Here is an 18,612-nt window from a genome sequence, read left to right as displayed (position 1 = left end):
ATTTTATTTTTTTATTTTTTTATTATATCTGGCTCGACCAAAAATCGTTTATAAATGTACTATATAAATAAAACTTGATTTGATTTGAAATAAATAATAGTCATTGTTCATTACAGTTTCTGAATATTTGTTTTATATTTGTGAATATTTCTTGGTGTTGCCATCTGTACGTGGCGGCGCTGCATTCTTTACGCTACGTTGCTATGGTTACGGCGATGCTGGCGCGGTATTTGATATTTTAATACTGATATTTTTTTTAACTTGCTTTGTAATAACAAAAATGGCCAAACGACCTGGCCTTTCCTGACGATGCCCATGACCTGCCTTTTAACTGGACACAGAAAATATGGAGTGAGTGGAATGAAAGGTATCCATGGCTTTTCAAAAAAAAAAGAAAAATGTAGATGTGAGATTTGCAAATAGACAAAAAGTATATTGATCGCTCTGCCGCTCGCAAAAAAATCCACCTTTGTGCACCTTTCACAACGATGGATTCAGGGAAAAGTCAGCAGTGATCAACAGAATAACCTGCGGAAAAAGGTTTATTTGAACACTGCCTAGATCTGTAGGTCCTGATAAGCTGATCTGTAGGTCCTGATAAGCTGATATAGAGTGCCACAGTGACGCGTCCTAAAACACGGAAGTAAGTTAGCATTTCACCACCAATTTTCGAATCATAAATCTATCGATTAGATGTATGATTTGAAAATTATAAAAGTACGATAGACATGTGGATATTATCCGGCTGAACAAAACGTGATATGTTTATTAAATTTGTGCCAACCACAGAACTTATTTCCAGCTATTTTCCAAAATCCTATGGAGAAATTGCATTGGTTTTTGTCGAAGGAACCGGAGGGAGTTTACTTCCGGGTTTTAGGACGCGTCACTGTGGCACTTAGCTGTTGCTATTATCCTCCAAAGATGGCCACGATATCCCAGAATGCACCGCTGTTCCCATTACCTATAGACAGTGCCATATAGATAGAATATTATAATTCTATTATATGGCTCTGCCTATAGAGAGGTGAAGTCCCGCCCATCTACTTCCGACCCATGGGACCTTATTTTGGAAAAATTATGTATTGAAGTCAATGGGGAGAGAAAGATTATCTTTCGATCCCGTTTGAATTGTGCAACGAATTACACATATGATGTTTGTCAATCTTAAAAAATAATTTCCATTTAAAAAAAGTCACAGTTTGTCGTAAAACTGTTGAAATATAAAAATACTGAACTAGAAAGACTACAAATCCCAGCATCCCGGTCCCGCATGCTGGCTCTTACGGAACCGACTAACTCCCCTTTTGTGTATGTACAGCTCTCAACATGCCCAGACTTGTAGTGATTTTCACCTCTTTTAATACTTTTTGCCTCATTCTGAAAGAAAGAAGTGAAATGTGCCAACGTGACGGCCGTCTTGGTGTGTGGTGCGGGACGGGAGATGTAGTTCATTGAGCGGTTTCACACAAAACAAACTTTTTACTTCACAGTTTTACAACACATTTGAAAAATTATCTTTTAAATTGACAAACATCATATGTGTAATTCGTGGCACAATTCAAGCGGGGTCAAAGGTAATCTTTCTCTCCCCATTGACTTCAATACATATTTTTTCCGAAATAAGGTCCCATGGAGGTCCGCCGGAAAGGGAGGGACATAGGGCCTAAGCCATTGTAAAAATAAAAATACAAGCTTTTTGCTGACAAAACATGATAATGAATGGAAAAGTCCAAAATGTTCACTGGGAAAAGGCCCGTCACCTTTGAAATGCAACAAGCAAAGTAAATAAACTAGGCAAGAAAATAAATAATACATGGGTCATTCCAGAATTGGAGGACATTTCATGTCCCCCATATAAAAAATCGAATAATCCATGCCCAAAATGCTAAAACATGCACTTGTTGTGTCAAACATACTTGTATTGAGACAAAATGTATATAAAGTTGTAGAAAAAGTGGATTCATGATAAATGATCAAATAGCTCTCGAACATCCCCTAAAATGGCATCTTTCTCTTGTCCCCGCTTCTTGGTGACCAACTTGCATGTCAAATATAACATTTAAATTAGGGATTTTATTTACTTTTTTGGTATTATTCTATTGATATATGTCTCTTGTAATGGTCAAATCCATTTGTTAAATCATAAACATATTTTAAATAACAGTAATTTTGCACAGAAGGTGTGTCCCTCAACATGCGTTCAACCCTGTTACCCAAACCTTTTTAGATTGGCACAGGAAGTGAAAAAACTGTAAATCAGATGACACAGTCGAAGTGACATCAGCAAGGCATGTGCTAGTGCCATGGGTAGACCAAAACTAAGTCCTCTCTTTTATTTTTCATATCTTAAAAGAGTGTGGCACTCTAACCCACTCAACCCTGTTACTGATATTATCAGAATACAGCATATTAATTTCAAAGTTATCTTTCTTTCATTAGATATCCAAGTTTGTCCTTGCCTTGCAAGTAGCATTACATGCTACATCTAGCAATAATTCCTGAGGCTAAAGCTCAAATTAGCATTGATTTTCAACCCTGCTACTTTCAACCCTGTTACTATAATTAGAGTAATAGGGGTAATTCTTCATTGGAAAATATACATTTGATGCCTAGCTGGGCAAATCACTTTTTTTTATGGTTTATTATCTGTTTTTCCTAAATACATACAAAAAAATTATAAAATATAAGGTTAATTTTTCAAAAAGATTGGTGTCTTAATTGTCCTCCAATTCTGGAATGACCCATATTTCCCCAAACCCATGCTTTCATTTTTAACCCAGCAGGTCTAATATTGTACATCTATGCAAATGCTTATTATCTTATGTGTTGGTATAATGTCAAATGTTGTACCAACAATACCAATAATTCAGAGAATCAGAGAATAAAAACCTCTTCACCCATTTTTGCGCATGCGCGTCAGTCGGTCGGATCCATCTTCACTCCATCACACATCCGGGTCCTCAGTGTCATATGACCAGTGCTGTCATTTAAGTCATTCAGCTGCGGCTAAAAAAGCACATCGACCAACGTTAGCTTTCTGAGGTTTCCTGTTCTTTATCCAACGATGGCAACATTGGTGGCAAACAGAGCGATGGACATCAACGGCTTGTCAGCAGCTGCAAGGACACACACCCAGGCTGTGACGAGAAATTACATCTCCCAACCTCGGCTAAGTATGTAACGTTAGCAGGCTGCGGGAGCTAGCTGCAGCTGTAGCTAGTAGCTAGCAAGGTTGTTGTGCTGCATTCAAAGACAGGGGAACGATGAGGAATGTAAACTCCTCAGTATACTCAGTGTATCTCAAGCTTTGATTTGTAAACTACACCAACAAGCCTAATTCATTTGACATTTTGCTTGAAAACATTTTAGCTTTCTTTCAGGACAGCAATGGGTTGTATTCATTTGTAGTTATTAGGGTCTTGGAAAAGGGAAATAGTAGTTGGATGACCCAATTCGATTTCAATGAATTCCTGAATTGTACATCTTGGAATAATCTGTTTCCAGAAATAAAACCGTTTAATTTCAGTCACGGGACTGTTAGTTTCGAAATGTAGCCTAAATATGAACTTGGTGTAATAAGGATGAAGATGATGCCTTCTCATTGAAGGCTGTGTATTCCCAGTAAACTTGAATGCAGCATATGGTGGTTAGCTATAAATTGTGGATCACGACTGCAAACTAGCTAAGGCTTGCTATTTTTACGATGGCAATTCAATCCGTATTGATATTGCTTATAGTAGTATAGCCGATTTCGCAAATGGCTATACATGCCGTTTTTGTTGTATGTGCTACATGTACGTCAGTCAGTCGTGTGAAATGGCAAACCAGCTTAGCTAGCATGCTAGCTGTAGAGTGGCTAGTCATGCGCAGAGTCTTCGTTAACCAATTTCGCACACTTAAAACTGTGCTCATTTATTTTACCAAGCATAGTATGATTTAAAATCGTACGTTACAACATAACGGGAAAATCCCATTATTGTCACTAGTGATTACTGCGTACAAGCTCAGCGTTTCTACAACCCGATACCGCTAACGTTAGCTTAATGTCACTACACAGGATTGGCAGACAGTCAGCTGACTGATGGTAGCCACAAGAATAAATGACCCAGCGTGCTGTGTGTTTTAATCTATTGACTTGTTATTGAAACTAGTGCAAGCTAAACTGCCTTACTGTTACTGTGTGGTGCTATAACAATTCATTTTTAACTTTTGTGTAGATGTGTTAAGAGCAGACTGATGATCTGTCATGTGACATGATCACATGAGCGTGCAGCCTGCAGTGTTGTTGACGCAGCAAAACCTTCAGTTTCGGGCCTGATGGAAAGAAAATGCTTTTTTATTCATTATAGCTACAGTTGTTGAAAAGGTTTAGTAAAGCTCACATATTGAATAATAAAGCAACACAAATTAAGCCACACCTATTGGTTTACTGTACAGTAAGCATAGTTGAATATTTGGAAGATTGCTTCAAAGATTTATCCATGGGGCATTCTAGCCATCTTTTGAGGATAGCGTCAATATCAATGGCAGGAGACTTAATCCCTATTGGCTCTCACCAGTCATTTTTCAGCTTTTTTTATTCGATACGAGTAAAATACAAGTTAAATACAATTGCCCTCACCAACAGAAGCTTACGACAGATGAGTGTTGTTTTACTGAGTTAAAATTAATAAATGATATTATTCCTTTTTATATGAATGGTCTCCTATTATACTGTTTTACATCAATATATTATAGGTCTCAGATAAACAAAACATGTCTCTGAAGTGTTTGTCTCGAAAGACCAAACCCATCATTGTAGCATCCCATAAACCCCTCTGTTTCTGCCCTTCAAAAGTGCTGATTCTCTGTCTGTCACTTTACAGGGATGCAAACGTGTCCCCTTTCTGAATCCAAAATAGGTCGTTAGTGTGATTCATGCAGATCTGCAATACCCTGTTACTTATGTGCCATCATGCCGCGCATGGTGTTATTTTTTTATATATTATAATGAAGCGGTGAAGCCCAAAATGGCTTCACCGGACTGGCAGTATTTTAAGGTGTCAGAAAAAGACAGTAAAATAGCGGTCTGCAACGTGTGTGAAGCAGAAATCCTGCAGCTCCGCCCGCTGTGACGGACCGGTGAGCGGAGCAAAACACACACTAAGAGTTAGACCTAACACACTTAGCTATTTGATCTACCTCTGGAACAAGCTAAACTAGATAAACATACAGTGGGGCAAAAAAGTATTTAGTCAGCCACCAATTGTGCAAGTTCTCCCACTTAAAAAGATGAGAGAGGCCTGTAATTGTCATCCTAGGTATACCTCAACTATGAGAGACAAAATGAGAAAAAAAAATCCAGAAAATCACATTCTGATTTTTAAAGAATATATTTGCAAATTATGGTGGAAAATAAGTATTTGGTCAATAACAAAAGTTCATCTCAATACTTTGTTATATACCCTTTGTTGGCAATGACAGAGGTCAAACGTTTTCTGTAAGTCTTCACAAGGTTTTCACACACTGTTGCTGGTATTTTGGCCCATTCCTCCATGTAGATCTCCTCTAGAGCAGTGATGTTTTGGGGCTGTCGCTGGGCAACACGGACTTTCAACTCCCTCCAAAGATTTTCTATGGGGTTGAGATCTGGAGACTGGCTAGGCCCAGGGCTCGAGCTTAAGGACGTCCCGTCGTCCCGGGGCCGAAAAAAATAGTGTCAGGGAGGATAAAAAATTATTTTGGGACGAATTTGGGACGAGAGTTAAAATAAAAATACCCTGCTAACTCTACTACAAACGGCGATGACAATGAAATCAACTGCACGTTGTGTGTAGCACACAATTATTAAACCTCCTTGTCAACATAAACACACAAAACATTTAGCAACCCGCGAAACACACACACACTCACACACACACACACAGACAGACACACACACACACACACACACACATACGTAAGCTGTGCCCATGTGCTGTCAGCCAGCCGCACAGCTGGCTGTGCCCGTGAATTCCTGGCCCGCAAATTCGCGGGTCTATCTACAGTAGGCTATGTACTGAGTGTGTGTATTTCGCAGGTTGAGTGATGTAAAATGACAATGGTATCCCGTGGAGGAATTCTGAAATGTTTTACCGTTACATCACAAAAACGCACAGCAGAACCAGACCCTGGAGCGCCGGCCTCTTTATTTACTTACTCCACTTCATCCCTTATGGGTAATAAGGCTGAGATGAGAACCCTCCATCGTATTTAGTCCTTAGCAATATGCTGCGCCTCTCCCCATGTATGGATGGGTACCGAGCCCCGGTATTAAACGGGCTCCGCCCGGGCCGGAATTATTAAAGACAGTGGTAACGTTAAGCTCCGACGTTATCTGACTTTTTATCGGTACTGGAGACATTTAAAAAATATATGTCATATGTAGTATTGCTACATAAACATTATATCACAGTTTTAGTTTATCCAACTCCGTTTCTAATATGCAATAAGACTACAACATGCGTCTGTGATGTATTTTCGAGCTTTCCAATCCATACGAGATCTCTCTCTCCCGTCTGTGTGCGAGGGGGCGGGGCAGTTTGTAAAGGTCTCCTGACTGTGTTACAGACTGTCCTCCTGGTTAGTGGTTACTCTGGATTCTGTCTTCAGGACAGAGTGTTGGATTTTTTTTGTTAATTGGATGGGACTTGATTTGATTCAATATTAGTAATTTTCTCGTTTGTGTGTTTGTTTAAATATATTTGGCCTTTGTCATGTGATTGACTGATTTACTCAAATAAAAAGGTTGATGAATTATCATCTAATGATTTGTATGATGTTTTATTTATGTTAAAGGTCACTTTGAATGATTTTAACTAATGATAAGTAGTAGAAAAACTAAATTAAATTCGGGACGGTCCACATTAATTTCGGGACGGCTTAGATTGTATTTCGGGACGGTTCCGGGAGGATGGTGAAAAAAGTTAGTCGAGAGCCCTGGCTAGGCTACTCCAGGACCTTGAAATGCTTCTTACGAAGCCACTCCTTCGTTGCCCGGGCGGTGTGTTTGAGATCATTGTCATGCTGAAAAACCCAGCCACGTTTCATCTTCAATGCCCTTGCTGATGGAAGGAGGTTGTCACTCAAAATCTCACGATACATGGCCCCATTCATTCTTTCCTTTACACCAGGGGTCGGCAACCCCTGGCACGCGTGCCAGCATTGGCACACGGCACCGTAACCAGTGGCACACTAGGAATAAGTGGAATAAGTGTGCAAAATATTTAAATTGTATTTTCGGATCCTGAACGAGACCGCCGCCAGAGCGCGTCTCCCCGTTACCTGCAGAAGGAAGCCATGCACGCAACGCAGCCCCGCTCTCTTTATCTCCAGGTGACATTCTGCCGCTTTCCTCCGTGGTGCAGTGCTAATCGTTTCAACGGGGAGGAAAGCACTTCACAAATTGCAGTACTCATAAGGAGCTGTACAAATGCCGCAGTTTTTGCGTGGCTGTGTATTTAGTTGAAAGCCCAGTGGCGATCTGCTCATCTCTCATCGAAATAATATGCTACAAAGGGGGCGGACTGGCCATCTGTGTGTTGAACTTTCCTGTCGGCTCCCAGACCGTAGTCGAGGAGGGAAGAAGCAACAAGCTTCAGGTTCAATAACCTACTTTAGCTTAAATGACTGGAGAGAGGTGAGCTCTTCTTGGGAGGCCGTTGCATTTATTTAGCTGTTCTTCTGTTTCACAAAATACATCACAGACCTCTATTTTTCTGCTTTCCCGTTTCACTTCCAGAAACATACACACGCTCGCTCACTGTCGCTCTACCATCCACAAACACACACGCACAAGCCACACCCCTGTCTCTCTATCTCTCTCTCTTAAAGGGACAGCGATCTCATCTCACTCTGCATGACCCGACGCGACCCTAATATCATAACATGTGTGCTCTGGAGAATCACAGAACGGACGATCGTCCTTATTATTATGCCGTTTAAACCAATTACTTAAATTTGTTTGTTAAATTCGGCATCGTGTATGTTGCGACACTGCTTCCCCGCAACAAGGCTCCCCCGACCTCCTGCTGATAGTTGACGAGCGTTAAGCTCCTCAACCCCCACCCCCCCCCCCCCCCCCCCCCCCCCCCCCGTTGATAGTTGGCACGCTGATAACAATTTTTTTTGTAAATGGCACTTCATATCAACAGGGTTGCCGACCCCTGCTTTACACGGATCAGTCGTCCTGGTCCCTTTGCAGAAAAACAGCCCCAGAGCATGATGTTTCCACCCCCATGTTTCACAGTAGGTATGGTTTTCTTTGGATGCAACTCAGCATTCTTTCTCCTCCAAACACGTCTAGTTGAGTTTTTACCAAAAAGTTCTATGTTGGTTTCATCTGACCATATGACATTCTCCCAATCCTCTTCTGGATCATCTAAATGCTCTCTAGCAGACTTCAGACGGGCCTGGACATGTACTGGCTTAAGCAGGGGGACACGTCTGGCACAGCAGGATTTGAGTCCCTGGCGGCGTAGTGTGTTACTGATGGTAGCCTTTGTTACTTTGGTCCCAGCTCTCTGCAGGTCATTGACTAGGTCCCCCCGTGTGGTTCTGGGATTTTTGCTACCCGTTCTTGTGATCATTTTGACCCCACGGGGTGAGATCTTGCGTGGAGCCCCAGATCGAGGAAGATTATCAGTGGTCTTGTATGTCTTCCATTTTCTAATAATTGCTCTCACAGTAGATTTCTTCACACCAAGCTGCTTACCTATTACAGATTCAGTCTTCCCAGCCTGGTGCAGGTCTACAATTTTGTTTCTAGTGTCCTTTGACAGCTCTTTGGTCTTGGCCATAGTGGAGTTTGGAGTGTGACTGTTTGAGGTTGTGGGCAGGTGTCTCTTATACTGATAACGAGTTAAAACAGGTGCCATTAATACAGTTAACAAGTGGAGGACAGACGAGGCTCTTAAAGAAGAAGTTACAGGTCTGTGAGAGCCAGAAATCTTGTTTGTTTGTAGGTGACCAAATACTTATTTTACTGAGGAATTCATTTTTTTTGTATTGCAGTTTTATAATCGTAACGGATCGAAAAGTTCAGATTAATTTTTCAATACATGATGCGCTTCCACAAACAACAACCAACATTATTACATTCAAATGAAGTACATTATTCAAGTTTACATTAACTTTGGATAATAACACGGGAGAAACGAGCGGAAGTGCTCTCTTTTCCTCTCTCTCTCTCGCTCTCTCTCTCCTGACATTCCGTCAGTATCTCATGCAGCTCACTGATCCAGTAATGAGTGACCCGACAGTGAAGAATAAATATATGTATAACTAGTTTAGCTAGTTCCAGAGGTAGATAAAATAGCTAAGTGTGTTAGGTCTAACTCTCAGTGTGTGTGTTGCTCCGCTCACCGGTCCGTCACAGCGGGCGGAGCTGCAGGATTTCTGCTTCACACACGTTGCATATCGCTATTTTATTGTCTTTTTTTCGGACACCTTAAAATACTGCCAGGCCGGTGAAGTCATTTTGGCGAGCTTGTTTTGTCGCGCACAGAGAAAAGTGTCATGTATTTTACGTCATTTGATCGGCTCTCCTTTATAGAGAGCACCGATCGATCGGCCGAGAGTGAATATCGGAATATCGGTCGATAACGATCGGCGGCCGATCGATCGGAGCATCCCTAATTTCACATCTTTAATCCAAATCTGTAAAGTATCTAAAGTTATTAAATACATGAAGTGGAGTAAAAGTACACCTTTTACCTCTGAACTGTAGAGGAGAAGAAGAACAAAATCGCAACACATTTGAAATACTTAAAGTACAAGTATCTCAAGAATGTACCCACGTATAGTACTTGTTGAGTTTATGAACTTAGTTACTCTACACCAGTGGCTTTAAAGATAGAAAGACTAAGCCTTGCACAGAGGCATGAAAATACATTTTCAAAATGCTCAACAGTCCTGCCAAAATTATAAACTGACTGCTACACAATTAAAATAAATGCTTTTATATATTTCTATTAGATGTGACTCTTCGGCTCTTTGACTCTTTGCTAAAATCCTGTTATTCCTCATTTTAAAGCCGATATTACGCGGGGTCGGGGGGCTCGGATCCTTGTCACCTTTTTCATAACTGATGAGTTTGCATCCCTGACTTTAGATGAAAATAAGGAGCCGCTTCCCACGCCCCTCAGAGAGATATTTGTTTAAAAAGAACACAATAGGCGCTTTCACACCGGAGTACTTTTCCCAGGGATAGTTCCGATAGTTCCTCGGATTTTGCGTTCACACCAAAAGATAATTTGACCAAAAGGTTGACATATTTCATATTGAACAGTGGCACAGTGGTTCCACATGGTTACTTAAATCCAAAATACGTGACCCAGTAGGAAATTTTTTTAACTATCCATGGTCAACTTGATTATTGTAATGCTGAGTTATTGAATTTATTTATTTATTTATTTAAAGAAATTATCCCATTTATAGTCAGAGATGGGGTCGTTACTAAAAAAAAAGTAATATATTACACTACTTCGTTACTCTCTACATAAAGTAACTTGTTACTTTACTCGCAGGGCCGGCCCGCCCCTCCCTACACAGGCAGATCACGCAGACTGTGGCGCACCTTAGGACCGGTAACTTACCGGTCCTCCAAATTCAAATTTTTGCTGCTTCGGAGTCGGTGGCGGCGCACTTACAACATCCTCACTCTGGGTTCGGGGGTCCTTAGCAATTAGCTTCACCTTAGCATGTGTTCTTTGCAGTTATTTTCACGTGGTCTTTACAGCAGTGGATAACAGCTTCTGGCCTGGACACAGTTTGCACCTCACCGTCACATTCCTGTCTATTCTTCGGACGAACTCAAAATAATGGGCATACCTCCACTCCTCGAAAGTTATCGCTGACTCAGCCATGTTTATGCAGTACTGCACGTGGACGCGCAGATTACGTACATATAACCCTGCGGCGGAAACCCCTCTTGTCTGTCAGTGTGATTATGACTGATTTTATAAAAGCAACAAAGTAACGCGTGTCGGGGCAATGTTGGTAACTGTAGTGTGATTACTGAATTATAAAAGCGTTGCACTACTCCGTTACAGACAAAAGTATTATTACAGTAACGCGTTACACCCGACTCTGTTTATAGTTAAGCTTTTGAGCCATATTGTAAGTTTTAGAAAATAAGAAATAAAAACCAAAGTATTTTTATGACCCATTTGCATGGCTATTGGCATTTGGAATCTTTGAAATTAATTCTTAGATATTATATTTATGAGTACCCTGCGCAATGACGTCACACATAATTTGGAGGGATTTGAAGAATCCCCGAGAAAATCCAGAATATGGTCAACATTGAAGGGCAGATTAATGATAATCAAGGTACAAATATCCAAAATCAGTTCAGTAACGGTTTTCAAGGGGACAATATTTACTCAAATTGATGGGTTTGGATGATGGGGGGAAACTCGTTTCACAGGCTCTTTAAGGTCTGGTTTTCAATCTATTATGGTTGCCGCTGTGATTAGTTGTGTCCATGCAGTGCATGACATTAAGGATTTTGGGAGATGGCCCTGTGGGCCATCTAAGCTAATTCACAGATGGCCCTGAGCCCAATAGAGATTGCACTGAAAAATGCGCATGGACGAAATGGCACGAAGGGTTTGGGGGGCCTCCCCCAAGAAACTTTAGATTTTTGCAGGTCTTAGATGCTGTCTGGTGCATTCTCTAGACTGAATTATAAGATGATCCACCACAATATTATATTGTTCAATTTTATTCTTCATTTCACTTGTTTGTTTGTTCTTTCGCTTGCATGCCCTGCATAGCTATAAGAAATACTTAAGTTGTTGGACAAGACACTTTACATCTGGGAAGGCATTTGGGTGATTCTCACGAAACCACCTTTGGTCATGTCTGTGAGGAATTGACAGACAAAATTACAAAAATAATCAATTCTATATCAAACTGCTTTGTGTATTGTATGTGGTACTATTGCTATTTTTGTAGTTGAGGTAGTAATTCATATTCTTTTCACCATTTTTCCATGTAGAAATGCATTACCGTAATGCGTCCAGAGTTAATTTTTTTACATTTAACCCCAAAATATCACAATAAATTTGCACAATTGAATAAATACAAAAAATTGTTGAAATGGTACATTCTTACTGGTAATATAATTATTTTGGGTCTAAGATTTATGAATTAAAATATTTTTGGATTAATATGTGTGTCCGGAGCATGTGTAGTTCATTACCGATGCACTGCCTATTTGGCCCCATTACAATTCCTGTTTGTTTAAATTACGTTTTTTTTTTACCCATGATGCATTGCATGGAAGAGAAGATGCAAGATGGCTACAAGGTAAGATGTCCTTTCAAGGTCAAGCTATAGATATGTTAAAGATTCCATTTACTGACACCCCAGTGTACACTACTAACTGTCATTACGTAATGGGGTATTATATAATGTGTTTTTTTTAAGTTATTGATTCCAAAATCAATAGAAAAGTAACTTTTATAGAGCCAGAATGATAGTGCAAATATTTCTTCTGTAGCATCATGGCTATGCTAACTATTATGCTAGCTAGTGTTATGGTCATTCATTACCGCAATGCTCTGCATTCATTACCATGTCATATAGGAGGCTGTTACGGTAATGAACAAAATTGTTGCGGTAATGAAAGAAATGTGTGCAGCTATGTATGGTGAGCTTTAACTATAAAGAAATAATTTATATATATTATTTGAATCTAATTTATTTAATGAATACTGAATCCCTCTTAAATTAAGTTCAGAAAAGGTGGAAAGGAAATGGGCATCTTCCAAGGTGAGGGTGGTGAAGCACAGAGAGAAAGTGTACAGCAACCTAGAGCTGCTGGAAGAGTACAGAAGGAAGGAAAGAGAGAGGTTAGAACAGGACATCTTCACATTGTGTGTGAGAGAGAGAGAGTGAGTGAGAAAGAGGGAGAGAGAGCCAGTGTTTCCACCAGGGGGCCGTTTTGCCGTCATTGGACGCCCTTTTTCAGCTCGGAACGCCCTCAACTCGAGCCGAGGCCGTCCAAAAAAAAAGATTTATCCGATAGAAGATTTTTATCGTTTAAATCAGGGGTTCCCAAAGTGTGGGGCGCGCCTCCCCAGGGGGGCACCACAGAGCTTCAAGGGAGGTGCACTCGCCAGAAAAAAAATAAAGAGAAACAGTGAAATCTAGCTAGTTAACTTCAGCTAACTTTATGCGAGCGGCAAAATATGGATAGATTTTTTGTGAAGTTACCTAAAGTGAGAGAGGAGACAGCGTCTGTCAGAAAACGGAGGAAGTATGACAATGATTATTTGAAGCTAGGATTTTCACGGACTGGTCCTGATGACACTCCACTGCAACAGTGTGTTATCTGCAACGAGGTGCTAGCTAATGAAAGTATGAGACCATATAAACTCCGGCGTCATATTGAGGCGAAAAACCCATGTTTTGAAAACACCAAGTTTTTTGACCGGAAGCTCAAGGAATTGCAGTCACAGAAAAATGTCTAACACATTTAGCACTGTGAATACAAAGGCAATCGAAGCATCATACCGAGTGGCGTTACGGATAGCTAAGGCAGGTAAACCTCACAACATTGGTGAAACGTTACTCCTCCCTGCTGCTAAAGACATCTCCGTCTCAACTATTTATCTCCGAGTGCAACGTATGAGGAAGCTGCCATCCTTAACCTCAACATGTTTAAAAGATAAAGAGGTTTAAAAAAGCTATTTAATTTTTTAAGGAGGTGACGCTCAGCCAATAAAAAAAATAGAAAGGTAGCGAAAACAGAGCATTTTATGACATTTTCTCTTACTGGACCTCTTCGAAATGCAATTGAATACCCCTGCATTATAGCAACAATAATAATAATAGCAATATGAATTGGGAGGGGTGGCGCGGCTGTGATTATGTTCTCTGAGGGGAGGCTCACCTTCCCACACTTTGGGAACCCCTGGTTTAAATGACAAAGGAAAATGACATCCCTCTGTTGGAGGGGCAAAGGATGGTGGAATTTTTTTCGCCGCCAGCAAAGCCGGTTCCTGGGACCGAAAAAAGTGTACTGCTAGCGAGCCTTGCCGTTGGCTCTCAGCCCAAGCCTGAGTTGCCGCCATCCTATTCTCCGCCAGCATCCCCTGCCCCTGCAGGTGCCCCGGAGCCGGATTTGTCGTCACCTAGCCTCCCACCCAATCCAGAGCCTACGCCATCTGACAATGTCACTTCTACACCCGTAAGCCACGAAGAGAAACCGGTCAGCCACAACAAAAGGAAGTTTGTCGGAACCTGGAAAATGAAGTTCCCGTGGGTGTGCTATAACAAACAAAGTCATAAAATGTATTGCACACTATGTGTAAGGGAAAAAAAGCACAACGTGTTCACCGCGGGGATGTCCAACTTCAGGGTGAAGACTATAGAGATCCACATAAAGGGGGTGGATCACAAAGCAGTGCTAGATGCACAGCATTTACGAAGAAACAACGTTCAAGTTGCCGTTAATCGAATGGTCTGAACCAGATCAAAGGCAAAATAACTGTTGCTGACACACAAAAACAAAAGCTTGAATGAACTGTGCATTCTGCAGGGATGTGAAACCTTGGCAGAACTGCGCGTTTCAGAGAATGCCCAGTATACTCACAATGACATGGTTGCTGGACATGCAGTGCGCCATAAACAATGTGCTGAAGGTTGATTTAATTGCAAAGTTAAATAACTCAACATTCAAGGGGCTCATGACTGACGAGTCCACAGACATTTCGGTGGAAAAGCTTCTTTGCACATATGTTAACCTAATAAATGACGGTGACTTATAAACCCACTACTTGTGCAACACAAAGATTACTGCATGCGACGCTGCTACCGTAACGAAAACCATTAAGGAGCAGTTGCAAAATTACAACATCGACCTGAACGACGTAACTGGCGTCTGTACAGATGGGGCAGCGGTTATGACTAGAAGAGAAAATGGGGTCAAGGCGCTTTTTAAAAGGGAAAACCCAGCCATCGGTGGCACACATAAGCTGCACATAAGCTAAACTTGTGTGCCCCGCAGGCTGCTGTGGCAATACCATCCCTCCAGTGCTACCAGAGGACGGTGGGCAGCATCTATGGATACTTCTCCAACAGCAGCGCTTAAAGAAATGCATGTCATCCTGGACACCGATGACGTGAAGCTCAAGTCAATCCATGCCGTCCGCTGGCTGAGCTTCAGCAAGGCCAATGTTGCTCTACACAGAACAATGCGCGCTGTAGCGGAGGTGTTTCAGCAGGACGCTGAATTAATGCATTACACGATGGCCGAAACACTAGCAAAGGCAATGCTGACCTATGAGTTTATCGCCATCAACAGTCTGCTGTGCGACATATTGGGGACCATAGCGTGCCTGAGCAAGGCATTCCAGCTAAAGTCCCTTTCCTTCGCAAATGTTCAGCCTGCTGTAACCTCAACGATCAATGCGCTGTGAGCCATGCTGATTGGAGATGAAGGCGGCCCAAAATTCCAAGAATTCCTGGCCAACATTGCGGAGAACAACGGCGAAATATATTTTCAGGGAGAAAAGATAAAGGCCACCAGGGCGATGCGGCAGGCCGTGGATGGTGTAAGGCAGCGCTTCCTCGACACCCTCATCCAGAATATTGAAGATCGTTTCCCCCGACATCGGCCTGTTTTCCGCTTTTTATATGATATGCCTGATTTTTGTAGCACTATCAACAACATGATCAATTTGGGGTGGTGTACATTTTGTATAAGTTTCCTCCCCTACATGCAGACATGCTATCGAGTTAAGTATTGGTGGAATCTCTTCCTTAAATTTGGCTATAGCACTAACAGATAGGTTTCTGCTGCAGGAGCTTTTGGCTAATGCTTTGTAGTCTAGTAACAGTACTTTAAAAGTTACTAAGAAATGGTCGGATAAAGCAGGATTATGCGGTTCGACTAATAGTTGCTCAATTTCAATGCCATAAGTCAGAACAAGGTCGAGAGTGTGATTATAGCAGTGGGTTGGTTTATTTACACTCTGACAGAAACCAACATAATCTAATATAGAGTTAAATGCAACAGTAAGGCTATTTTTATCATCGTCAACATGAATATTAAAGTCACCTACGATAATTATTTTATCTGTTTTAAGTACCAAAGTTGATAAAAACTCAGAGAATTCTGATAAGAATTCTGAATAAGGACCTGGTGCACGGTACACTGTAACAAATAAGATTGGCTGCAAAGTTTTCCAGGTCGGATGCGTAAGACTAAAAACGAGGCTTTCAAAGGAGGTATAATTAAATTTTTGTTTAGTATTGATAAGTAAACTTGAGTCAAAGATTGCTGCAACTCCACCTCCTCGGCCCGTACCAGGTTTTCCCCAGAAGGCTGTCCAATTATTTACGAAGCCCACATTGTTTGCTGGGCACCACCAAGACAACCAGCGCTGAAATGATGACATGCGGCTATACATGTCATCATTGATCAGATTGGGGAGGGGACCAGAGAAGATTACGGTGTCCGACATTGTTTTAGCATAACTACACACCGACGCCACATTAAGTTTGGTGCATTCTGATTGGCGTAAACGAACATCATTACCACCAACGTGAATAACAATCCTACTGTATTTACGTTTATTTTTAGCCAGCAGTTTAAGATGCGCCTCAACGTCGCCCGCTCTGGCCCCCGGAATGCATGTGACTGTGGAGGCTTCAGTCTCTAAATTCACGTGTCTCATAATAGAGCTACCAATAACCAGAGTTGGCTTCTCAGCGGGTGTCTCGCTGAGTGGGGAATATCTGTTAGATACGTGAACGGGTTGGTGGGGACCTGCGGGTTTCGCGTTGTGCCCCGGGAGTGCTCGGGAGTTGCCGGGGGACGGCTAAGAGGAGCTACCTTTTGCTGGTCCGCACTGGCTAACATAGGCTTTACTGTAGCTGAGTTATTTTCTAAGATGCGGAGCCGGGCTTCTATGGCTATGATTCCCGCCTCCAACCTAACAACTATACTACATTTAACACATGTATCGGTACCAGTAAAGGAGGTAGGGGAGTAACCAAACATGAGACAGTTAGAGCAGGAAATAGCACCCGAGGGTGGGGAAAGAGCCATGGCTAGCTATCAAGCTAAAGTAGCTACCGTTAGCAAACCCGAAAATAGTGTAGGCAACTGTGGAGTTACAGTCGCTAAGAGAAGGAGAGTTGTGAGTGCTTAAGCTGTAGTAACGTGTGATTACAACGTCAGGCAGTTGCCGTGATCAAGAGTTTTAAAACGATCGATTAAGTTAAGATAATAAGCTATCAGCAACAGAACAGGCACACGGGATACCCGGAGATGACAACAACAACCGGAAGTTACAACATGCTTACCGCAATAGTGGTCCGTGTAACAAATCATCATCCTCACGATCATTTAATGTATCATATGTTCGCCGAATTGACATGAAAGTACTAATAAATGTAGTGCAATCCACTTGAGTTTACAACTACAAAAATATTCGATTTGTTTTTATATCACATCCGACGGGAGGAAATTCAGCAGCTCTCACTACCGATTTATAATCCTAATTTAATCATCATCTTCACCACGATCATTTATGTGTATGTTCACCGAATTGACATGAAAGCACTGACAAATATGAATATACTGTAGTCAACTTCATTAAAACGTTATTAACGTGCCTAAACTCAGTAATTCACCATTTCTACGCATGACAACACACTTTGTCCGTGTTTGGCTCTCTCGCCGCACAGTGAAGCGTTCCCTCATTGACGTCAATTCCGGCTTCCCCAAAAACTTCAAAATGAGTCGAAGGAATTTCCCCACGATGTTCGAAATTATTGATATTTGTCGGAACGGTATCGCACCTTCTTTTGTAAACTAACGGTTTGAGATGAATAGTTGTCCAATATTTCATTGCACAACAGTTGTTGGGATGCTGTCACAGGCTCTTTAAAGGTCCCATGTCATGCTTTTCCGGTTATTACCCGTCTCCTTGTGTGTTATGAAGGTTTGTATGCATGTAAAGGGTCTGTAAAACTCTAACACAAAAGACCTGTCAATGCTGCCCCAGAACGCCTCGTTGGAGATGTCATGTTTACTTCCTGGGTATCGCTACGTAGGGATACCCATATCATATTTATTATGCTACACAAACATTTTATTGCAGTTTTGGTGTCGTCAACTCCGTTATCTAACATGCAAAAAGACTGCAAAAATGCATCTATGATTATTTTTAGTATTTTCGATCTTTCTAATTCTACCGAGAGATATCTCTCTCTGTGTCCGAGGGGGAGGGGCAGTTTGCACACATGCAGCTACTACATGCAGCACACACACTACTCCTGCTTTGTTTGGACCAGCGGGAGATTCGGGTACACAACCTGTAAATATTCATTGTTGTTTGTGTATTTATGATGTTTAAAACAAACAAGGTATCTACCACAACTGTTTAAATGGGTAAATGTTTTTCGGACTGCGTTGGGATCGCGGAGAAATGCTCTCCGCAGACCCATTCTCACAGCGTTGTAAACCTTTTTCTTACTCAATATCAAGCCACACTTATTGTTTTTACTTCGGCTGTGAGTGTTTGTGTGTGCTCAGGATGAGTTTCGCTTGTTCTCGCTGTATCGCCGACACGG

The 18,612-nt window shown here is 41.6% G+C and overlaps 1 protein-coding gene across 1 annotated transcript in view; it reads left to right on the top strand.

Moving 5' to 3' along the window:
* The first annotated feature begins 3,040 nt into the window (after nucleotides 1-3,040).
* atp6v1ba (ATPase, H+ transporting, lysosomal, V1 subunit B, member a) overlaps nucleotides 3,041-18,612 on the top strand; it is a 53,588-nt gene continuing 38,016 nt past the window's right edge. Inside the window, exon 1 of the mRNA XM_079686318.1 lies at nucleotides 3,041-3,176. Coding sequence (XP_079542444.1) covers nucleotides 3,068-3,176 — 109 coding nt within the window. The 5' untranslated portion in view covers nucleotides 3,041-3,067. The remainder of the gene's footprint in view (nucleotides 3,177-18,612) is intronic.

This window comes from Notothenia rossii (genome assembly GCF_949606895.1).
Source record: "Notothenia rossii genome assembly, chromosome: 6".
NCBI lineage: Eukaryota > Metazoa > Chordata > Actinopteri > Perciformes > Nototheniidae > Notothenia > Notothenia rossii.
Note: the sequence above shows the minus strand (reverse complement) of the source record. Positions and strands in the feature narration are given on the sequence as shown.